The 25844-nt window shown below is 36.2% G+C and overlaps 1 protein-coding gene across 5 annotated transcripts in view; it reads right to left on the minus strand.

Moving 5' to 3' along the window:
* The window catches only part of FNDC3A (fibronectin type III domain containing 3A), a 199105-nt gene that overhangs the window by 39161 nt on the left and 134100 nt on the right, over nt 1-25844 (minus strand). For all 5 annotated transcript variants that reach the window (XM_024126029.3, XM_007105284.4, XM_055089637.1 and 2 more), the window contains 8 exons: nt 20150-20387; nt 14511-14780; nt 13305-13363; nt 7637-7794; nt 5622-5681; nt 4378-4516; nt 2612-2665; nt 406-530 (listed from right to left, as the gene is read on the minus strand). In XM_024126029.3, coding sequence (XP_023981797.1) covers nt 406-530; nt 2612-2665; nt 4378-4516; nt 5622-5681; nt 7637-7794; nt 13305-13363; nt 14511-14780; nt 20150-20387 — 1103 coding nt within the window. The remainder of the gene's footprint in view (nt 1-405; nt 531-2611; nt 2666-4377; nt 4517-5621; nt 5682-7636; nt 7795-13304; nt 13364-14510; nt 14781-20149; nt 20388-25844) is intronic.

Consider the following 25844-nt stretch of genomic DNA (forward strand, 5'->3'; position numbering starts at 1 on the left):
GCATGTGGGATCTTCCCAGACCAGAGCTCGAACCCATGTCCCCTGCATTAGCAGGCAGATTCTCAACCACTGCGCCACCAGGGAAGCCCAAGAACTCATTTTTGATAAGTGACATTTTTGGGGCAAATGATAATTTTGGTAACTAATTATAATCCAATAATATATCTTGGATTTGGTAATATCTTTATGGTAACCAGGTCAGATACCTAAAAGTGAATTAGTATTCTTTTAAAACTGCAGTTTATGTAATTAACAAATTCTCTTATAGCTTTGCTAGGTTAGTAACACATCTTAACTGTATCAACGAAGTGGTAACTAAGGCAGAATTTTTAGTGGATAATTTTGGACTGTGAATAATTTATACAAATGAATAGTCTAAAGTATCTACATTAAAATGTATCTTACCTTGGACCATAGTCATTTTTGGCTAATAGTCTAAATTTACAACCCATTGCTGGTGACAGTTTAGTAATTTTAAATTGTTTCTGTAAGCCCGTGTAACACTGACAAAATTCTCCATTTCCTTTTCCCTAAAAGAAACAGTTATTATATATCATTGTACATTATTGTAAAAAGAAATTCACATTAATTCCTAATTGACAGTAACATATTAGCTAGTGTACACTGAAAGTCATCTTTGTTACATGCATGTCATGAATCTCAAGAGAAGTCTAAGATAACACATCTTTTATATGATACTCACTGTTCATTGACGCAGAATTCAAAAACTGAAGAGCAGGCATCTCTGTATAGCTTCTTGAACTAAGCACCCTGTTTTATATCTGATGCTTAACCTCTGGCTTTTAGTAAAAGAAACTCTTTCTGGGTATGGATCCCACAATCTCTATGGGGGGACTGGTAGCAGTGGAAATAGGTTGATCTTTGATATGCATAACTGGCAGCTTTCCTCAACCTATGAAAAGTTCTATGCAAACAGTTTCAAGAAAAGGTCCCTATGCATCCCCAAACCACCTAGATAGCTGCTAAACTTCCTTAAAGATTTTGGCACTATTACTGCTTACTGAAAGAGTATAAACAAGAGAGAAAAATCCCATTACAGACATTAAGGTGGGAGAGAGAAAAGTCTGCAGTTCAGGACAACTGAAGAGTTTTAGAAATTTAAGATGCTACATAAAATCAAGAAATTTTTTATTTTCTACCCATTTCTCATTATTGTGTGGTAGAGATAAAGAGCGGTTAGGGTGACCTCTGCTTCAAAGAAAACCTTTAGTCTGAATCTGGTTGCTTTATTGAACTCTAATGTTAGTTTTAATAGTGTTTATAGTTGATTCTATCAAGTTATCTAAATAGAAAATCATGTCATCTCTAAAAAAACGATAATTTTGCCCCCCCAGCCCAGCCACCATAGCTCTACCTCTGGTTTTGATTCCAAATCATACTGTATTAGCTATAACTTCCTGAATAATGTCAAATAAAGGTGGGGAAAACTGGCAACTCTGACTTGTTTTTGCTTTGACTAGAAGTGCTTTTATTGTTTAGTGATAGTACTGCACTTAATACAAAACTACCAAATAAGGAATTACCTGTCTATTCCTAATTTGTTTTGAGTTTTAAATGAGATGGGTGATACATTTTATCAAATATCTGTCATAATTTATTAAGATGATACGGTTTTTCTTCTCAGTTACTGTAACTGAGTTTTCTTCTCAGTTACAGCAATAGACTTCCTAATTCTGAATTCTCTTAGGCCTTCTGGAATAAAACTTACTTGGGTTGCACCTCAATTTGAATTCCCAAGTTATCAGTGGAATTTCTTCTACTCCCTCTGGCCCCTCCTCTTAGCTGCAGTGAAGCAGCAGGGCAAAAGAGAACATGATATATATAAATGACAGTAAAACAAAGTACTAAACAATAAAGCCCAGTATGTTTGCTGTGGTAGGCTGAATAACAGCCCCCAAAGTTATCCAGATCCTAATCCCTGGAACCTGTGAATGTTACCTCATATGGTAGCAGGAACTGTACAAATGTGGTTAAGGTAAGGCTCTTGAGATGTGGAGAGATTATCCTGGATTATCTGGGTGGGTCCTAAATGGAATTACAAGTGTCCTTTTTAAGAGGGAAGCAGAGAAGGACTTGAAGACAGAAGAGGAAGAAGGCCATGTGATAATGGCAGCAGGGGGAGAAAAGGCAATCTGATGTGGCCATGAACCAAGTAATGAGCACAGCCTCCAGAGGTGGAAAAGGCAAGGAAATGGGTTCTGCTCTAGAGTCCCTGGAGTAAGCACAGCTGTGGTGACACCTTGATTTTGGCCCAGTGAAAGCCATTTTGGATTTCTGGTTTCGAGAATTATAAGAGAATAAAAGTGTTGTTTTAAGCCACTCAGTTTGTGGTAATTTGTTAAAGCAGTCACAGTAAATGAACATGCTTGCCTTTAAGGCTGATATGAAAGAAAATATTCCATCAAGTTAATTAACCAAGTGATAGCTTTGGTGGTGGTTTAGTTGAAAACAACTAGTACACTGGGAAGTCTGGTCAGTAATGGTTTCTAAGAACACCGTCAGCTGACTCATATACCATAAACAAAAAGGTATTTCAGCCTGAGGATATGCATACATTTTAGCCTAATTTAAAAAGTTTAAATGTACTTACCTCATCCCATTCTAAAATAAAACTTTGGATTTTAGAACCATTGTCACTAGGTGCCTAAAACAAACACCAAAAAACAAACAAAATGAGTACAAATTAGTGCTTTTATAAAAGCTATTGTGATGATCCAATCTAAGGCATCTATTGTGTGTTGCAGATGTTCTCTGGGATTTAGCCCTGGAAAAATGCACACAGAGAATACAGAAATACATGCATATCCTATAATCCTTTTAACTTCAAGAAAACAAATCAAGAGGCTACTCAAATTTTTATGAACACTGAACAATCTCTTTTATCAAGATCTCTTTTATAATCCTTTTTAAAAAAAATTTATTATTTTTGGCTGCATTGGGTATTTGTTGCTGTGTGTGGGTTTTCTCTAGTTGCGGTGAGCAGGGTCTACTCTTTGTTGCGGTGCACGGGCTTCTCATTGCAGTGGCTTTTCTTGTTGCAGAGCACAGGCTCTAGGCGTGGATGCTTCAGTAGTTGCGCCTTGCGAGCTCTAGAGCGCAGGCTCAGTAGTTGTGGCGCACGGGCTTAGTTGCTCCGCGGCATGTGGGATCTTCCCAGACCAGGGCTCGAACCCATGTCCCCTGCATTGGCCGGCGGATTCTTAAGCACTGAGCCACCAGGGAACCCCTATAATCCCTTTAAAAAAAAATAAATAAACTTTGCCTTTTATCAGAAGGTTTTATCAGCTTTAAGCTCCTGGGATAGATCCTGTCATTTTCATTAAAACTCAACTTACAATCTGAAAGTGATATTGTGTAATACACTAAAAAGTGAAAGAACTAGTGTTCTGAAAGGAACTCCAAGAGGGCATACTGTCTGGATCTCTGCTTCTAGACTCCACGTGTCAACTGCCTAAGACTGCTAATTCACCAATCTGTTAATTTTCAGTGGTGAAAATTTCAGCTTTTTTGGTCATTTTCCCCCCAGTATTTAATCACTCTAAAACTAAAGAATTTCACCTTCATTTCAGTACAATGAAGAATTGTTCTTTTCCTCTAGGACTTTTGAATGTGCTCCTGGACATCCATACAGGTGAAATATCTGTTTATAATTATTACTGCCTAGACCCTAATTCCATTTTACAAGGTATTTGTGGTATAGTTTTAACAGTTACTGTATTCCCCCAAATGCAACTACTGTGCAACTTGAGAAAGCTTATACTCAATTTTATTCAGAAATTTACCAAGACCTAGGTATCATTTCAGAAAATCATGTCACCAATGACAATGATGTCTGTGGTGTGTGAATTACCAATTCTATCTAAAATCTTTCCATTTCATTACATCTTCTTGTGTAGCTGGGCACAAATATTTATATATTAAAAAATACATTATTCTATTAAAAATAATTTTATTCCTCCTTTAAGGCATATTAATATTTTAAAAACTATGAGTCTAGTTATTATGAATCTCATTTTAGGATAAAATTCAGGATATAAAGGTGTCATTACAGAGTATTATAGAAAGTAGTAATGAGCCTGAGAATTACACATTGCAGTGTCATCACAAATTCAGTGTAAGGGCTGCTAATTATAAATCAATCTTTTCTGCTATACTTACATTATAGTAAGAAAAACTGATAAGAGTGTTATTTTAGGATATAAGGAACAAATAAATGCCTATTTAATATACGTGAAGAGCAAGTGCAAGTTAGCTTAAACCTCTTTTTGTCTCCAAAAACAAATGAAGTTTAATACTACAGAAGAAAAAAAAGGAAAACAAATGTTCAGTTGGAAGTATTCTAGAGAATATTCTTACCTTCCATTGCAAAGTGAGTGAATTTTTGGTCCGATTGGCTATCCTTGGTGGATTAGGTATGTCAGGTTCACAGCTCAAGGTGGTAAAGGTTTCAGCTTCGGAAGGAGTTCCCTTTATAGAATTGTATTCTGCCTGGACTCTAAGGTGATAGAAGAAATTGTTTTAACCTGCAGATAGAATCACTGTATCCTACCATTCTATAGCATCACCTTAAGTACAGGCAAGTCAGTAAGATGCCCTCTGAATGTTCTATTGAGAAAATATGCATATCAGAAATAAAGGGTGACCCTTAAAAAAAAGAAAAATAGAATAGGCCGGGGGCTTTCATATTTTTCTGACTGCCGAAAGTAAGAATACATTTTAAACTGTGACTGTGTCTCTGAGATATGCATTTATACACACACACACACACACACACACACACGCATTCATGCACGCACAAGTACCCTGAAACAACATCCTTAACTAGGGTAAGATACTGATACTTTCTATTCCATTTGATTATATTTAACTATAAAAAATTCTGAATATAACCCACAAAATTAATTTCATGATTCAATAATGGTTGCAATCTACAGTTTGAAAAATATTAGGTTGGATGATACTTTGGGTTTATCCATAGGATGTATAATTGAAGACTTAATTTAATAGTTTAATAGGAATAATCCCAACTACAAGTGTTCTTTTTAAAAATAGAGGTGACTGACTAAATCGTTATACTGAGTCCCAGCTGGGGAGACCCTAGAGTCTATAAAGTAATTTCGGTAAATTATAAAAGAACTGTGCAGAACAAAACAGTAGTATCTAAGTTATCCTAATTAAATGTTATGAAATTCTCAGAGTTTTAATATCCCAAACTTGTACAAAATAGGATGGAGTAAAAATACGTAAGTAGCAAATATTATTTATGATTCTGTTTTGTAAAAGTTTCAAAGGCTGGGACAATTTTCCAGTGCTGAATTAGATATTATAGCTATATTATACATATTATCTGTATATTCATTCTAAACCCTAGGTCCTACAAACAGGGTGATTTACCCTTCAATATAACATTTGAGTTAAATGTTTTTGTTTTTTTTGGAAAGTATTGATAATTATACCACAAGAAAAATCAAAGTCCACAAAACCCATGTTTTTAATCCAAAATTAATATTTAAATTATATTCTAGACTTTTAAGGAAATCATTAAAAACAAACAAACCCTATGCTATATCATATAAAAGCAACATATAGGAATTCCTTACTTTGCATGGTAATCTGTAGCTGGTTTGAGATCATTTAAAGTGACACTGGTTTCTTCTCCTCTGGGGGAAAAAAAGGCAACATTTCATTGTCTGATAAAGCATTCCAGAGGATATGTATTATGTACACTACAGTTTGTGGTACTTTATGAAATTATACTGCTTCTTACTTTTCCAACTGTAACCATATTCAGATTGCACTAATATGCAATTTGTGTAATTAAGATATATGCCGAACTTAAGCATGTACCTGAATACCACTTTAAAACAAAAAGGTATGCTAAGCAAATCAATTGTGTAAGCCAGACTCTTTTTTTTCCCCCCCCTGTGGAGTTAGGGAAGGTATTTAGCTTACTGAAGAAACAGAACCATTTTCAATTATTTGAAAATCCACTGGTATATAATTAAAATGCTAAATAACACATGTACCACTGAAATCAAACCTACCAAATTTCTACAAGGAGTCTGCCACTATTGGATTTTATTTAAAATATAACACGGAACTTTATTTAAAATGTTACAGTTTAATGAGTTGACTAAAAAAAAACTGAATCATAATTTAAGGTAAAGCATTTTTTATGGCCACTATTAAATTTTCAAATATAATAGCACTTATTTTCTTAAATAATCATTTGATACAACTATTATTTGGGTATGTAGCCAACAAACTAGCCTGTTTTCTCTTCCTTTTCTTTTAAACCACTGTTTTCTGTTTCATTTCTTTCAGTTAAGTTTCTCTCCTTTCCACTTTATGGACTTCTTCCTCCAACCTCCCACCTCCCTCACACTTTCCTTCCACAGCTATCCTGTTTCTCAAATCAAAGCCAGTGAAAGGAATGAGAAAGGAAACCTGTCTCACTGATAGAAGTACACCTTAATGAATCAGGCAGTTGTAGCAGCAGCCTCAGAAAGAGACCTTAATTGGTACAGGGTAAAAAAGGTGACTAAGGTTGACTAATGTCCCTCTTGAGCTCTCTGGTCAGGCTGCAAATGGAGATAAATCCTTCCTTCTAGAAAGCAGCCATATCAAACTAGAACAGCAATTAACACAAAAAGAAACCCTTACGTTGATGGTCCTTTACCCTCTGTTTACCTCTTAGGTAGGTTTTGTCTCTTTTAAGAAAAAGAAATAGAATAAACACAAGGAAGTCTCAATAGAGAGAAGGAGACAGGACATTTTTATAACCTTATGTTGCTAGATGACAGTCACTGGAGCAGTTTCTCTTTCCTTTCTTCCCCATACTAGCTATTTTTTTGAAAAAAGATACCAAGAAGGCTGATGTATCCAGTGTTGTGTGTTAGTAATGATCATTCAAATGGCTAACCACCTCCTTTACAATCTTCCTGGTGGTGAAATTATAACTAGTAATCGACTTTACTCTTTTTCATCAGAATAAGCAATTTCTATATGAATAAGAAGAGAAAAATAATTTATTTTACAACCTTCAATCATAAACGTCACAATTTTAGCCACTGATACTTTCTAAGGCTTCTTGGTATATAATATGCTTTAGAACCAAGAAAAGAGAACTATGGTTTTTCAAAGTATGATTATTAACATACCAACACACAAATGAGGAACAATGGTACTAAATTCATTTTTCAATGGGATATGAGCTTGTACATATAAGAATTAAATCCAACTCCCTAGAGGAGCAATATCACATTGCATGAGTTCACAATATAAGAGTTCTCCATTTCTGGTCCTGGCTTCTACATACTACAATTTATATTTATGTCTCAGGAATACGTGAATAGTGAAATATTTATTAGGGAGCCTACTGAAAAATAAAAAAGCTGAATGTGGGCAATGAAAGTGATTATTCCAAGGGAGTGTAGACAGAAATGTGAACCAACCCGCATTTGGACTATTTACATTGAAATTACTATCACTGGTCAACTTATAGATTCAAAATAAAGGCATGCAGAGGGAAAAAAGCACAGAATTAGTTTTAAGCTGTTTTTGATAAACCATTAACTTATATAATGGGATGGAGTAAAACATAACAAATACCTACACATATACACTTTTATATTTCCCATCTTTTCCAGTACTTGAGACCAGAATTTCATAACCATAGAGCTCTGGTACAGTAGTCTCATCTGTTTCGCCATTAATGAGGCTGGAAGGAGGTGACCAGTTAAGTACTACTGTCCTTGCCTGGATGTCTGAGGCCTGCAAAAACATAATATTTGAAAGCTCTTTGAAACAACTGTAATGTGTACAACAAACAGTAAAAAAAAGTCTAATGGGGTTTCAAGATTAAATAAAATATATCTAACTACTTACATAAAATGGCTCACAAATAGAAACCTGTCCTTTTGTAGATGAGATACAATTTGCTGTGCAAGGGAGGATAGGTTCAACAAAGGTTTAAAGACCGTTTGGGGCCGTCTAAAACTATTAGTGTAAACATCATGTACAGTCGAAAGAAGGGCAGAAAAAAACCACTTGTAACATGCTTGAAAGGGTTCCATTTCCTCACTTTAGAAAGTGTCTAACAATAAGAAAAAGACCAAAAACTCAACGGAAAAATGAGCAAAGGACGTGGACTGTCCAAAGAAATATAACTGAATAATATTTAAAATAAAAAAATATATAAAATATATCTACATTCATAACAAGATACTACTTTTCATCCACCAGGTTAGGGAAGATTAAAATTAATTAATGGATGAAATACTGGATTAATATCTAGTGTGGTGAGGGTCTGGAGAAATGGGTGGTCTCTTAAATGAGGATAGGAGTATAGATTGGTACAATCCGTATGTAGAGCTACTTGGGAACCATTATAAAAATTTAAAATGTGTTTACGTTTTGATTCAGGAATTCTACTTCCAGGAATTTTTTTTCATGATAATATTCCATAAACTTACATAAGTACATAAATATACACCCTTAAGAATACTCATCGCAGCACTCTTAATAGTGGCAAGAAACTGGAAATATTGGTATAGCTTCTTAACACATTACTATGCAGGTGTTCAAAAAATGAGGTAGACATGTACGTGCTGACATTTAAAGAGATCCTCAATATACTGGTGCTATGTAACAGAGGAAAAACGGAAGCTGCAAAGCAATATATATGCAATGATTTCAGCTGTGTTAAAGAAATTAAAAAATGCATACAAATATCTGAAAATGTACTGTAAAAATGTACTAATCCTTACCTTTGGGGATTTTGTGAGTATGTGTGGTGGGACGAAGAGAGATATGAGAGAAAAACTGGAGGTCTTAATAGCATTTTTACATTTTGGATTACTTTTATAAGAAAAGTCTAATAAAGAGGAAAAAAAAGTCTAGGGATTTGATTTAAACTAAAGATTGGTAAGAAAGGTATCAGATTATATCAATACCCAGACATTAATGTAAAAGCTTGCTTTAAAATTATCTACATTTAATGACTATCTTAGTCAAAGACAATAAAACAAACAGAAACAAAACAAAACCACTAACCACTAGGATGAAGCCCCTATCTTGAATTAGGCAGAATAAACAATCTATACACAAGCATAACTTTCTCTCCTTTTCAAAGCTCTCAAAGCTTGAATAAGTTTAGAAGACTGTTACTGTATTTATTTTGCTTCTGTTGAATCACAGGAAATATAATATTTACTGTCATGCTGTCTTTAAAAAGTCTTAGTACAGAACTATGTTTCATTTACAATGGACTTAACAGTGATTCCTTGTTTTAACCAGTGTCCATCTGGCTATTAATCTGTAACTGTGTAAGGTTTTCTTTCCTTTTTTAAACAAACATAATGTTAACATACATATATCTATACCCTTTAGAGTTTCTTGATTTTATGGGATGATCATAACTGTGTTAAAACTGTGAGAACAGGGAAGTGAACAGTATTCTGAAGGTAGGTCAGTTAATAGCATTAACTGGCATCTACATTATAAAGCTTATTAGGCTATGTGGGTACTGATTACATCATCAAAAGCATAGGCAGTAGAGAAAAGACTAAGCAGGGAGACAGAAGACTTGTCACTAATATGCTTGGTGATACTAAACTCTCAACCTTTTAGGTTCCAGGTGTCATCTATAAAAATGAGTGAAATGATCTGTTTACCTTAATTAAATACAGTATATTTAAAATGGCTTTTTTGGGGAATAAATCTAGATTTACAGAAAAGTTGGGAAGATAGTATACATACAGAGTTCTGTATACTTTCTACCCAGCTTCCTCTAATGTTAACATTTTATATAATGATGTATTTCTGTCAAAACTAAGAAATTAACACTGGTAGAATACTATCAATTAGAATTTTAACTAAACTAAATAGACTTTTCCAGGATACTAGGTTGAATTTACCAAGTATAGCTTAAAAAAAAAATTAGACACACTGCTAATTTCAACTTTTCTGGACAATCCATTTTTACAGAAAAACTCTTGGTCCCAACTCATTATTTAAAAAAGATATTTTATTACTTGCATATAAATGTTAAGGCACAAAAGATGTGATTACACTAGGGTTGCTGTGGAAAACTTCATGAGAAGTGAATTTTGAATAGATTTTTAAAGGATTTGGGATGGGATATAATTTTGGTAGAAAAGAAATGGGTAAGCTGCTGGAACATGTGTGAGTGTGTATTTTAAAGAGTTACCTAGTAATTTCATGCTCATGAGAACCATAGATTAAGGGAGAAAGAGAGAGAGATAGATAGTGGACCATTAAAAGGATGATAGGAGAACGAGGAAATGATCAACAATGTCAAACACTGGAGGGAGATCAAGGAGAATGAATGTAGTCTGAAAAATGCCTAAAAATGCTGTTTTCTGGTGCTGGTTTCAGAAGGATGTAACCAGTTGTAGTAAAGAAGAAAGAGAAGTGGACTGCCATTAAGGTACTGTGAAATTCCTGTGTAAAGATGAGGTTGTGTGTGTGTGTGTGTGTGTGTGTGTCCAGGAAAAAGTAGATCCTAGAAATTTATAGCGAAAAAATGGATAAAGCATGGAATTCAGTTTGGCATGGGGAGAATTAAAGGTAAAGAAGAAATCTAAGATAATACAGATACTGTGAGCCAGAGAAATCTGGATGAGTACGTGTTCACCGATGGAAATACTGAAAGGAATTAGAAAACGAAAGGGATCTAATCCAATTCCTTCTTTATTTTAGAGGAACAATGGAGAAGAGAAAATAGTTTAGGAAAAATGATGAAGAATTTGGTTTTCTAGATGAGGTTCTAGCTGTTGGCAAAAATACAAACTTGGGTATTCTTTAGGATGCTTGAGGAAATGTGGTTCTAGAGGAAGAGGTGAATAATGAGGGTTAAAAATACAGATACAGAAATCATCTGAAATATGTCTTCTATTTGTATGCTACTTTAGAAGTAAAATTTCCTTTTATATCCACCTCACTTGATCCTTATAATTATGCTCTAAAGCAGGCAAAACAGACATAACTTCATTTCATAGATGAAACACATTCAGAAAGGTTAAGTGACTTGTCTGAGGTCACTCAACTAGTGACTACGGCCTGAATAATTCAGTTCTTTTTTTGCTACACAATGCTTCCATTTTTTATTTTAAAAAATTAAAAAAATTAGTTTTATCTTTTGGCCGTGCCACACAGCATACAGGATTTTAGTTCCCCAACCAGGGATCGAACCCACACTCCCTGCAATGCAAGTGTGGAGTCTTAACCACTGCACTGCCAGGGAAGTCCCCACAATCCTTCCATTCTGAATCCACTTTTAGACAGTAGCTGAAAATAGACATGACTGTGTAAAAATACGTGTGAGTACTGACGAAGACTAAATGGTAGTAGGCAAACATGAAAATAGAAGTGGCTGAATTATGTACAGTATATTTTAACTTTTGAGGAAGCTTGTGGTCTTTGTTGGGTAGTGATCAAAACCGTTCTTGAAGAAAAGCTGTCTGTTGGGTTAAACAACGTCTAGCTAGGAAGTTACTGAAGTGGTAATACCTGATTCTTGTCTGCATGTGAGGATTAGGAAGTGATAGAAATATTCTGAAGATAACTCAAAGGTTGAGCCTAAGGAACCCTGTAGTAAGATACTGGTTCTAGTAACCACACAGGAAGGGGTAATAATTCTGAGAGTAAAAAGGTAATGATATGTCTAATTTTAAGCATTATTAAAGATGTCAGTAGATTTTTTTAAAACAGTATTTATTTTTTAAACTAATTTATTTATTTTATTTATTTTTGGCTGCATTGGGTCTTTGCTGCTGGGTGCAGGCTTTTGCTAGTTATGGCGAGCAGGGGCTACTCTTCATTGTGGTGGGTGGTCTCCTCATTGCGGTGGCTTCTCTTGTTGCAGAGCACAGGATCTAGGCACGCGGGCTTCAGTAGTTGTGGCTTGTGGGCTCAGTAGTTGTGGCTCGCGGGCTCTAGATCACAGGCTCAGTAGTTGTGGCTCATGGGCTTAGTTGCTCCGCGGCATGTGGGATCTTCCCGAGCCAGGGCTTGAACCTGTGTCCCCTGCGTTGGCAGGCGGATTCTTAACCACTGTGCCACCAGGGAAGTCCCTAACTTTAACGTTTTTTTCTTCATAAGGCTGTAATCATGGTGTCCAAACAGCTTGATCTCCAGCATTTTTCCTTACTAAAGTTTCTCTGCATGTTTTTGCACTCTTCAAAAGCGTATTTTAAAATGCCTATTATCATTCTGTCCCGTGAAAATATCCCAACTTATCTATGCATTCCTTTATTTTATTTTGATTATTAATGCTGCAACAAACATTTTCATTTGTGTAGCTTTTTATTGAGAAATGAGACCTCACAGTTTCAGAAAAGTTTACTTTATATTTCTTTTACTTACTAGTAAAGAACCCTTTGGGGTCTTAATAGGTTTAAAAAAATTGTTTGGGACTTCCCTGGTGGCGCGGTGGTTAAGAATCCGCCTGCCAACGCAAGGGACACGGGTTCGAGCCCTGGTCCGGGAAGATCCCACATGCTGCAGAACAACTAAGCCCGTGCGCCACAACTACTGAGCCTGCGCCCTAGAGCTAATGAGCCATGACTACTGAGCCCACGAGCCACAACTACTGAAGCCCGCGCACCTAGAGCCCGTGCTCTGCAACAAGAGAAGCCACTGCAATGAGAAGCCCGCGCGCCACAACGAAGAGTAGCCCCCACTCGCTGCACCTAGAGAAAGCCTGCGCGCAGCAACGAAGACCAACGCTGCCAAAAATAAATAAGATAAATAAATTTATTAAAAAAAAATTCAGTTTGTACAAGCACTTTAATCTTTTTTCTTATCTGATGGAAATATTTTTTCTATTAGAATGATAGCCTTTATTTAGGCTATTCTAAAAATATGCAGAAAATTTTATGTAGCCAGTTTTGCTGTCATACCTTTTTCTGATTTCTTCTATTACATCTACACAAAAAAATTGGATATATTTAATTTGGAAATAATATAAATGGGTTTTTAAAAAAATGATAATCAGTTGTACCTACACTCCTTATTAGATCTTTGCTTGGTCATTTCCAATGTCATTGAGCATATATTAAAAACTTGTTTAAAAATTCTTGGTTGAGTATTCTGCTTCACTGATTAAACTAAACTATCTCACCTTATGTCAGATCTGTACTGATCCACTACTGACCTCACATTCCTTACATATAGTTAAGTTTTAAACAAGGCCTGAATATACCAAAATCCTATATGAATATACTAAATATAAATGTCAAGAAAATACATAAGATACTTACCACTGGTTTGACAATGTTGGAAAGAAGTGCTTCAAAAGCTTTAGTTTCTTCATCTTTTTCTTAAAAAAAAAAAAAAAAAATTTTTTTTTTTGAATATTAAAAAAAAATGAACCTAAATGCAATCATCCCACTCCCTTCCCAATATGTCTTCTAAAACATATACTAAGTGGTTGGTATTTGAGTTTGATTTTCTAGTTTTTACCTCTTAGTTCATATTCAGCAGCTTGTGGCTCTTTAGAGTTCTTCTGCCTCAGTTTCTATGTCTGTTTTGACCATGATTACTAATTATAATACCATTATATACATCTGAACTAGTCAATAAGTTTTACGGAAAGTATATTTTTATACTTAAAAAAAAAGTAAAGAATACTCTCTCTCTGGAAAGTCCTTATTTGCCAATCTCATACCTCTTAATGACAAGTTAAGTATTTGTTTCATGACCTGCCTTAACTGTGGTTCCCAAAATAGGAATATAATTGACTTGACCATAACTTGTCGCCACCACTGACGTATCTGAAACTTTAGCTTAACTCTTCTGAAACATCAGTGCTGAAAAGAATGATCAGAAGGTCTCAAAAATATGGGAGAACATTTTGATAAACGTTAATATACAAGCCAAGAGGTTGTTAAAGCATTAAATTTGTTGATGGGGAATGGAAATTTTAAAGAAAAGGAAGTAATGCTCAGAGTTCATATGGTGAAAGTCACAGGTTAAAGGAAGGATCCAAGGGAAACATGGGGATTTTGAAAGAAAAGAACTTTTGAAGAAAGAAATGGACAATACTCTATCCTAACTACAGAGTATATAGATTGGTGAATGACAGAACTAGTTGCTATCAGAGACTTGCATATAAAGAAGCTGGGAGGATTAAAGAGTTTTGATAAAAATCAGCATAGCCTTATCTAGGTCCAGAAAGAAGAAGGAAAGGAATCTGGATGAACTTTGAGTTTTCCTATCAAAGAGGAATTTCTCTTGGTTAGTAAAGTTTAGATATAGGTGAAATTATTAATTGAGCTTTCCCAAAATGTAAAAAGAAATACCCTAGTAACAATTTAGATTCTAAAACTTTCCCCTCACATTTAAGAAGTGTTAGGCTATTAATCGGCAGTTTATGTGAAGCATGACGAAATGACTGAAAGGTTAGAATATACTTTTAGGTTAAATGATGATAAAAAGTACAATTAGAATATATTTTAAATAGTTACCTTCTATTTCTGTATCAATTTGTGCACCACCTTTCCCCCTTCCTGACTTGTTCTTTGCTGATCCTATGTTTACACCACTAGCATTCTGCCCTTTCATAAGCCCATTATGTTCATTTATGGGAGAAGGGCATTTCTGGGGTGATGATGGTGGACTGTTCATTTTATCCTTCTGTGTTCCTTGGCGATCTTTTAATTTTTTCTGCAAACGTTCATATGTCTTACTAGATCTTTCATCTCTGAAGTTGGACCTTCCATGTGTAGAGTGGGCATCTAAGAAGAAATAAAAAATAAAAGACATTTAAAAAGGTCACTGTCTCCAAACTCATTTATGGCATGAGAAAAGAACAGGAAATAAATCTATCTATATTATATAAAACTTATGTATTATAAAGTATTTCAAAGAATAATCTTGCATAACAAAGCTACTTCTGTGTCTCCACCAACTGAGAGAACCAAGCTTTGTGACTTGATTATAATTGTAATCTTACAGCCACTTCTTTCCTTCCTCTTTTCTCAACTATTAATCTCCATAGAAACAGCTTGGTGGTATGCTATGACTATTACAGGTGGGGAATAAGAGCTGAACTAAGCTGTGTACAGTTCTTCTTTTACTCTTTTGTAGCCATTACTTTTAGCATCTCTTTCAACTTCAAACATAACAACTAGTAAAGAGAAAATCTCCACCTACCTAAATTCCCTTATGACTCAAAAAAAGCAAATCATCACTAAAAAAGGTTTTAAGAGTCAGTAAAAAGAAGTGAGTGGGACTGTTAACTAATAACAGAATCTAGGTACAGAGTATTACATCTTCAGATATTGTAAACTCAGGGCTGAGACTTAGAATGTATTCATTCTAATAAGTCATAGAGCAATATAATATAAATCAATACCCTCATAAATATTGTTAAATCAGTTGTCCTCAGAGTTCATTTTCATTGTAAATTTAAAATCTGTAGTGAGGAAAATATTTTTCAAAGGAAAAGTCTCAAAAATCTCAGTAAAAAAATTTTATCAGTGATTTAAGAAAATTAGTATAATCTTGAATACTGTAAGGATATGCACAATAATATTAAAATAAAAACCCAGGAATTTGGATATATACAAGTAAAAGAGTAAGTTTAGAGCCTTACTTCATATTATACACAAAAATTAACTCAAAATGAATCAAAGACCTAAATGTAGGAGCTAAAACTATAAAACTTATAGAAGGAAACAAGCACACATCTGCACGACTTTGGATTTGATAATTTCTTAGATATGACACCAAAAATACAAGCAATCAAAGAAAAAATAAGGTGGACTTCATTAAAATTAAAAACTTTTCTGCATCAAAGGATACCATCAAAAAAGTAAAGAGACAACATGGGAGAAAATATCTGCAAATCATATATCTGATAAGAGACTTGTACCCAAAATACACAAAAACATTTACAACTCAAAAAAAGACAAATAACCCAATTAAAAAGAGGTGAAGGATTTAAATAGACATCTTTCCAAAGATGATATAAAAATTGCCAATAAGCAAATGAAAAGATGCTCAACATCAGTAGTTACTAGGGACAAGCAAATCAAAATCACACTGAGATAATACTTCACACTCACTGGGATGGCTAGAATCTAAAGGCAAATTTTGGCAACGATAGGAAGAAATCAGAACTCTCATACGTTGCTGGTAGGAATGTAAAATAGTACAGTCACTATGGAAAACAATTTTGCAGTTCTTCAAAAAGTTAACATACAATTACCATATAAGCCAGTAATTCCACTCTTAGTTATATACGCAGGAGAAATGAAACCATATGTCTACACAAAAACTTGTACACAAATGTCACAGCATCATTATTCAAAACTGACAAAAAGTGTAAACAACCCAAATGTCTATCAACTAATGAATGGAAAAACAAAATTATATCCACATAATGGAATATTTTTCAGCCATTAAAAGGAGAGGAGTACTTATCATGGTACAAGCTTGAAATATACCTTGAAAACAATATGTTAAGTGAAAAATGCTAGATACAAAAGGCTATATATTGTATGAACATTTACATGAAATCTCTAGAGTAGACAAATCCATAGAGACAGAAAGTAGATTACGAGGTGGGGGAAAAGGGGGAATTGGGACTGACTCTTAATAGACACAGAGTTTCTTTTTGGGATGATAGAAATGTGTTGAAATTAGATAACAGTAGTGAATCTAGCATCTAGTGAATATACTAAAAATCACTGAACTGTACACTTTAAAATGGTGAATTTTGTTACGTGAATTATCTCAATAAAAAAAAAAACCACAGGGACTGTAATTAATTAGTGCATACTTTAAAAATGTAGCTATCCAAATGTTTTTATATTTCATTTACTATGCAAATAGAATGATAAATGAACCATGAGGGGAAAATAAAAAATATGTTGTAGTAATAGGAAATTTATTATCAAATAGACCTGAGAAGGTTAAAATCCTCAACAATGAACTAGTTGTGACCTTGCAGAAATTACTTAACATTTCTGAGCTTCAGTTTCTTTATCTGTATTTTGGAGGACTTTATTGAGGCTTAAGTGAGATAATACATGTATGAGCATAGTGTCTAGCAAAGTTCAGGCTCAATAACCATAGTTGTTGACAGTGAAATGTTGGATTAGGTCCCACTTTGGGAATCCAAACAAAATATGCATGGAAAAGGGGTCATGGAGGCAGCTACTAATTATAAAACTACTGTAAAACTACTGTAAGTTACTAGGATCTAGTGGTAAATTCCTTGGCTTATAACTTCAAATACAATATGACTCTTATCTTCCATCACTGGGTAGCTGGTTTTCAGATTAGTGCTCTTCGTAGATTTGTATGCTTCACTTTCCTTCTCATCGCTGTGAATCATATTTATACATTCTAATGCATATCTCCTCTGAATAACAATGGGTTTTAACAATGTAAAACCATAGTAAATTGTAATATTTAGCTTTTTCTTATAATTTTCTCAGACACATTTTTAAAAAATATTGATTGATTGATTGATTGATTGATGCTGCATTGGGTCTTCGTTGCGCGGACTTTCTCTAGTTGTGGCGAGAGGGGGCTACTCTTCGTTGTGGTGCATGGGCTTCTTATTGCTGTGGCTTCTCTTGTTGCGGAGCATGGGCTCTAGGTGTGCAGGCTTCAGCAGTTGCAGCACGCGGGCTCAGTAGTTGTGGCTCGTGGGCTCTAGAGTGCAGGCTCAGTAGTTGTAGCACACGGGCTTAGCTGCTCTGTGGCATGTGGGATCTTCCCGGACCAGGGATCGAACCCGTGTCTCCTGCGTTGGCAGGCGGATTCTTAACCACTTCGCCACCAGGGAAGTCCCTCTCAAACACATTTTAAAAAACTAAGTCATAATTAGGAGTAAATTAGGAGTAAAAAAATGGAAGAGACCGATTTATAGTATATACTCTCGCTACTCAAAATTAAGTTCATTGGACCACTGCATGAGCCTCACCTGGAAATTTGTTAGAAATGCAGAAAACCAAACCACACTCAGACCTATGGAATATGCATTACTTCGGCAATAGAAATAAGTTTGAAAAAAATGTAATATATTACATAATATATATAATACATCTACTACTTACAGGCTGTGCTACACAATTTAAATTTTGTATTTAGAGTTATTTCTTCTACAGATTTACTAAGCGTAAATGACAGGTACTGATTAAGTGCAAGGAAAACAGTGATGAATAAAACAGATTCAGTTCTTAGGTGGTTTACAGTTAAATAAGGGAGAAAGACATCCAAAAAAACAACAAAAAAATCAAATTGTGTTAAGTTCTGTGAAAGAAACAAAAGGTTTCAGTGCTAGAGACTGACAAGGAAAGGTTAGGGAAGATCTCTCTGAAAGCTGAAATCTAAAGAAAAAAAAATAATAAAGAAGCCTTGCATGGAAAAGGGGGAAGAGTACTTCTGGTAGAGAGAACACCATTTGCAGAAGCATTGAGGCAAGAAAGAGCTTGGTTCTGAAAAACTGAAGGTGGGGCACATGCATGGGAAAAAGTGGGACAAGGCAGGATCTTGTCCAGGGCAGCGGTTTGCAACCAGTGCCAATCCTGGCCCCCAGGAGTCATCTGGAAATGTCTGGAGATATTTTTAGTTGTCACAATCGAGTCAGGGTGAGGGCTGGAGTTGTGTGCTACTGGCATCTAGTGGGTAGAGGGCAGGGATTCTTCTCAATATCCTATAATGCACAGTTCTGTCCTCCACAATAAAGACTTATCCTTCCTCAAAGATCTAGAGTCCTATAATGCACAGTTCTGTCCTCCACAATAAAGACTTATCCTTCCTCAAAGATCTAGAGTGCTGAGGTTGAGAAATCCTGGTCCAGGGGAAGGGTTTAGGATTTTATTCTAAATGCAATGGAAAGTCACTGAAATCCGTTAAACAGAAGAATGGTCTGATTTATATTTTAAAATGATTACTCTGGCTGAGCCTGGATGGTTGGGGGCAAGAATGACGGCAGAAAACCAACGGGAAGGCTGTTGCTGCAGCTGTCCTGACAAGAGCTGATGGTGGACTAGAACTGAGGAGCAGTGGAGAAAAAGTAGATTCATTTGGGAAACTTCTGAAAGTAGATACCAGTTGAAGTGGGGGTTGAAAGAGGAGGAATCAAACATGGCCACGTCTGGTTTTCCCTTGAGCAAACTGAGTGGACAGTGGTACCATCTATTGGGATGAAGATGGCAAAGAAAAGCAGGTTCCATCATTGAGATTTATGTTTTAAAATGCTATAACTGAGATGTATGAGACAATTTAAGTGGAGTTATCAAGAAGGCATTTACGAGAGTTCCCTGGTGGCCTAGTGGTTAGGATCCTGGGCTTTCGCTGCTGTGGCCCAGGGTTCAATCCCTGGTTGGGGAACTGAGATCTCGTAAGCCGCACGTCATGGTCAAAAAAAAAAGGAGTTAGAAATAAAAGTCTGGGACTTAGAGGAGAGGTTTTGACTGAAGACACAAATTTAAGAACTGTCAGTATATAGATGGTATTTAAAGCCATAGGAAAGAATAAGATTATTATTTTGTGTGTGTGTAGTTATCTATTCTTCCCAACAATTTAAACTCCCTGAGGGCAGATGTTATGTCTTACTGTTTTTTTTTTCAGTATGTTACAGAACCTAGCAACTTTGGTTAGTGGCATCAGAGGCTTCAGGATTTAACAGTAGCATGATTATTCCTGGCTAAAAAATTTCCTCAGAGCCTGGAGAGCAGCAGGACAAAGAAGACCTCTTGTTTGAATGCGTCCCCACTAAATACTGCTGCATGATAGAAGTTACTTCCCCTCTTTGATTTTCTGTTTACTCATCTGCAGTGTTTTTTTGTTTTGTTTTTAAATAAATTTTTGTTGGAGTAAAGCTGATTTAAAATGTTGTGTTAGTTTCAGGTGTACAGCAAAGTGAATCAGCTATACATATACATATATCCACTCTTTTTTAGATTCTTTTCCCATATAGGTCATTACAGAGTATTGAATAGAGTTCCCTTAACACAGTGTTTGAATAACAGAAAATGACTGTGATACTGTTACCATTTTTTGTTTCTTTTATATAGTAGTAGTACCTATTATATCCAAGCAAAAAAAAAGCCAACTCCATAAAACAGGAATATTTTTAGATACTTACCTACATCTCCATATACTTGTGAAGACTGATACTGTGTCATATACTGTGTTGCCATGTCTCCAGCTCCAGTTACTGGTGAGTACATGTGGCGTGGTGGAGGGGGCATCATGGTTGGTACAGGAATGAAACCAGGCAGAGGAGGATGTGGAGAACGATGGATGACTGTGTGACCACCAGGATGAAACTCTGGTGCCTGAGGAACCACAACAACTCTTCGAACACCATTGTCTTCAATAACCTACAAAATGAATAACAGATTAAAAGTTTCTTCCATAGGATGTTAAGCAATCTTTTTCAAATATGTTAGAGTAAGAATTTTTACACCATTAGGAGTTAATTAAGAAATTTTACAGAACCAACATGAAAAGATTTTATTAAGTACATTACATACATATGAATTAGCACTGAACAACATGAAGTAGTTTTTGTTATACAATGCAATATAAATATTAAAACACTGATAAGACAAGCTAAATAATAATATAAACAATGAGTTATGACATCTGGTATTTATCTTACGTGATACATGCATTTAGTGATACAGTAAAAATGAAGAGAGTCTCAAGGGAACTTTTGGTTTGAACATAATATGGGAAAAAGCTGGATCCAGACTCCTAAGATCAACCATATATTGAATTTAGGTATAAAACTCTAAGGACCATGACCAGAACAATTTTAATAACTGAAGATCATTTCAAGGGAGGCAAACACCTAATATATTAACTCCCAGTTAAGAAAAATATCTGTGGCTATGAGTCATAGAAATCACACGTTTTTAAATAGGGGTCACACTGTGGCAAAGGATTTTTTAAAACGCCAGATTTATTCCTTTTGAACCTCACTGGAACAACAAGGACATACAGGAAGGCCTAAAAAGATACAAGATTTAACCTCAAAATTAGAAATCCTTCTACTAAAACAGGGTCCTTAATCTTTTAGACTTAAATGATTACTACTTAAGTACAACAAATGGCTAATAACAGAAAACGATTAAAATGTAAAGTGCTAACTTAAAGGCAAATCCTGGTATTTTCAGGAAGGACACGTTTTACTATGCTTAAACGAATTGCAAATTTTGTTTATAAACGTATGTGCTTGGGAGGAATATTAGAAAACACACTTATTTGGGTAAAGGTAAGCCTAGATTACAAATATATTACTGCTTTAGAAAGAATATAGTTGCTACTAAATAGCCTATTAAACTAACCTTACCTGTTGGAGTGTGAGATGACTTGTCTGTAATATGGGACCAGAAGAGCAAATGAATCACTGTTCTTATACACTAGCTCTAGAACTATAATGCCTGGCTTCTAGCACAATGGATGCTTCATATCCCACCTCTCTCCCTGTTTAACTCAGTTCTGGTTCAAGCCTCAGACAAGTGCATATGACTGACTGGTGGAAACTAAATCATATCTGGAAGCCTAGCTGAAGATAATCTGGAAACTGTTTAGTTTTTTTCAGCCTCTAACCTATAGGAACGGACATTAGAAGAAGTCTGAAATGGATTCTGAGTGAGCCAAACCACAGTGTCCATCATTAACATACTACTTTCATCTTTCTCAACTCTCTGACTCACAAATCTTAAATGACTTCGCCATTTCTGATAGGATTGTACTGTACATACTCTTCAACCTACCATCCCATCTGGTTCCAACCTATCATTATTACTGTATCTTCTTCCACACCAAATCCTGAGCCCTTAATTCCAGCCAGGCTGGTATACTAAAAAAAAGTATCTTCATACCTAACCGACATATTTCTTTATCTTGTACTTTGGTTTATGCCATCTACCCTCCTCACTTTGCTTCCCCTTAATCCATAACCATGCAAATCCCATCTCTCCTTCCAAATCTAGCAATACCCTCCTCCATTCATTAAAAAAACAAAAGATTTGTTTTTGAACAAAAAGAAATTGGTAATTTAGGAGAGAAAATACAGAGTGATGTGTTTATGCGGGCACACACACTAACAGGGGCAGACAAACATGACATCAAAAGTAAATTATTGAGCATGCTGCATGGTGATAAATACTACGAGAAAAAAAACAACAACCAAACAGAACAGGTAAGGGGGATTAGAAGGATTGTGGGAGGGGAACAGGTTGTAGTATAAAAGAGTGATCAGGATACGCCTTATTGGCAAAATGAAATTTGAGCAGAGACTTGAAGGAACTGAAGGAATTAGCCACACAAAAATCTGAAAGAGTGTTCTGGGTAGAGGGAACAGTTAGAACAGAGCCTCTAAGGTAGATGTGGCTAGAAGGAAGCCAGTGTGACTGGATCAGCATAAAGGAGGAGGAAGACAGAAACAGATGAGATCAAAGAGATACAAATGGTAGGGGAGGGACTTCCCTGGTGGCCCAGTGGTTAAGACTCTGCGCTTCCAATGCAGGGGGCGTGGGTTCCATCCCTGGTGGGGGAACTAAGATCCCACATGCCGCGCGTGGCCCCAAAAAAAAAAAAAGTTTTGGGCAGAAGAGGGATACAAACAAGTGATTCTCATCCAGGGGTGATTTTGTGGCAACACGTGGAGTCACTTCTGGTTGTCACGCCTGGAGCTGGCGGCACTACTTTGCATCCAGCGAGCTGAGGTCAGGGATGCTGCCTCAATGCCCTGCAACACACACAGGGCAACCCCACAACAAAAAATCACCACGCCTAAATGTCTGCAGTGCTGAGGGTGAGAAGCTCCTGACATACTCTTACAGGATTACTCTGGCTGCTGAGTTGAGAACAGATTGTAGGGCAAGGGTAAAAAAGGGGAAATCATTCAGGAAGCTACTGCAGAAATCTAGGCAAGAGATGGTGGAGGTTTGGACCACGGTGGTAGCAGTGGAGGTGGTAAGAAGTGGTCCACATTCTGCGTATCTTTAAAGGTAGAACAACAAGATTAGCTGATAATTCCAGCGGAGAAGTGTGAAAAAGAAGTTTTGGAACGATGGTATTTCACCAACAGTGAAAGGGAAGGCTGCAGTTAGAACAAGTCATTTGGGGGGTGCGGGCCAGGGAAGATTTGGAGTTTTAGGTTTTGTGCATTTAAGTTTGGTAAGTCTGTAAGACATCTAAGTGTAAATGTTGAGTAGGCAGTTAGATAATAGTAGTCTGCAGTTGCAGAAAGACTGGGAAAGGACAACCAGGTAAGGCAGGAAGAAAACTTAAGAATGTGGAGTCTGGAAGTTTGTTTAAGTGTGTCAGGGAGGAAGGATCAATTCTGTCAAATGCTGCTGACAGGTTTAATAAGATGAAGACTAAGGACTGACCATTGGATATAGCAATATGTAAGTCATAGTGACCTCAGTGAGAGCAGTTTTAGTGTAATCATAGGGGCAAAGCCTGATTGGAGTGGATTTAAGAGAGAAAGTGGGGAGGAGAATTAGAGAGGTAACAGCACAATTCTGGGAAGTTTTCCTGCAGAGGGGAATATGGGAATAGGGTGGTGACTGACAGTAGTAGAGTCAAGCAGCTTAAAAAATTTGTTGTTTCTAGTGAGAGCAATTACAACATACTGATATACTAATCAGCACAATCCATCAGAGAGTAAGAAATTGATGATGTAGGAGAGAGAATGCTAGAGTAATGTCCTTGAGCAGGCAAAAGGAGATGAGATTCAGGGCTCCAGCTGGGGCACAGGATCTGGACAGGAGCAGAAAAGTTTGTCTTTGTTCTAGATGAAAAACAAGTATGGACTGATGAGATGAGAAGGTAGAGCATATAATTCCAGATATTGGTAGAGATGTGGGGTTAGGAGCCTGTAGATAGTTTCTTTTGATTATTCTCTGTGACCCTTTCCTAGACACCACAATCTCAGTGATCTCTCCTTCCTAACAATTCCATTGCATTTATTCTCTATCACTTGTTTGGTATCCATAACACTGTAGTATTTGTTAATTTTCCAAATCCATAAGTCTTACTCTATAATTTAACTGTAAGTTTCTCAAGGGACATGTATTAACTATTTAATCCTCAACACAATGCTACAAATAGGTAGTATTATTATCTCCGTTTTTTTAAATTCTTTTTTATTCTTTTTTTTTTTTTTTGCAGCACGCGGGCCTCTCACTGCTGCGGTCCCTCCCACTGCGGAGCACAGGCTCCGGACGCGCATGCCCAGCGGCCATGGCCCACGGGCCCAGACGCTCCACGGCACTTGGGATCCTCCCGGACGGGCACGAACCCGCATCCCCTACATTGGCAGGCGGACTCCCAACGACTGCGCCACCAGGGAAGCCCTATTATCTCCATTTTTTAGACGGGGAAACTGAGGCACAGAGATGTCAAATAACTTGCAAGGTCACACAGGTAGTAAGTGGAGGAGCTAGTAACTGAACTCAGGTATTCCGGCTTCAATTCTATGTTCTTATTCATTTTGTGGGCATAGAATCCACAAACACCTGGCTTCTACTGCCTTTAAAAATTTCACAAACACAAGTGAGATCTCATCGGTTAAAAAAGAAATGTCTAAATTACTTTTGAAATTAAAACTTTTCTTTTGAAAGAAACATTTCAAAAGAAATGTTTTTCTTTTCTTCTGAAAAAGAACATTTCAAATATAAAGATAAGCTGAGGGAAGAGAGATTGGGGAGTTATTGTTTAACAGGTTGTGAAAATGAATAAAAGAAACCTCATTTAAAAAGAGTTGGGAAGCCCTGAAGGCTTCTCACTTAACTCCTGCTTGCTGCTCCTTGCAGACACTAGCAAGAAGCATACCTTGCATTCCCCAACCAGAAGAAGCTGCCTTTACATACCCCAGCTGGAGGAAGGAAGATTTTTCTCGCCCAGCAACAGCCTAGCCAATGAGAAGCCACCACAACTAGCCTAATGAGAAGCAGCCATAACCCTGAACTCTCTTTCCTCCAATGGATTTTGCTCAAAAACCCACCCCTTCCCAACTCTCCTCTTTTCTTTATAAAAGAATAGTCCTCTTCTTTGTTTTAGGGACTTGCTTGTGGTTTGCCATAGTTTGCATGCCCTGAACTGCAATTCCTCTGCTATTCCTAAATAACCTCATTTCGCTGCTGTAATAACTATGTGTTTTATTTTTAAGGTTGATAAGGTACAGAGTTCAGCTTTGCAAGGTGAAGAGTTCTTGTGGATGTATGGTAGTGCAACAGTGTGAATGTACTTAATACCACTGAACTGTACATTTAAAATAGTTATGATGGTAAATTTTTAGTGTGTATTTTACCACAATTAAAAAAAAAAAAAAAAAAAAAGCTAAGATGCAGAGATTTAAAAAAAAAAAAAGAGCCAGACCAGGACCAAGAGTGTGTGGAGAACTCCACCACTTCCAGTAACCACCTGAACAGCCAGTAACTTCAGAGTAAGGCCAGAGACCTCAAAACTATCTGCTAAGTCTCCAGCTGCCAAGAAATAGCCAGGACATTAAATTTTATACCAACAGGGTACACTGACGGTGATGATTAAAATAAAATCAAGTCGTGAAAAGGAAAAAAAAAAGGTAAAATATCCAGATTAGTCTATGTTAAAAAAAATTAAAGGCAATGAGATAAAATTAAATGGAACTATCAATCAGCATAGTCTGACCACCTAACCACATATGCCACGCAATTTCTAATTAGACAAAGCCCTGTTTTATTGAACACAGACGTAATTGAGAGGGACTGCAGAGAAAGGAGGTTGTGTTTACTGTCTGACATTTTATATTGTGCACCAGAATATACATTCCATGACAG

Source organism: Physeter macrocephalus, chromosome 13 (assembly GCF_002837175.3).
Source record: "Physeter macrocephalus isolate SW-GA chromosome 13, ASM283717v5, whole genome shotgun sequence".
NCBI lineage: Eukaryota > Metazoa > Chordata > Mammalia > Artiodactyla > Physeteridae > Physeter > Physeter macrocephalus.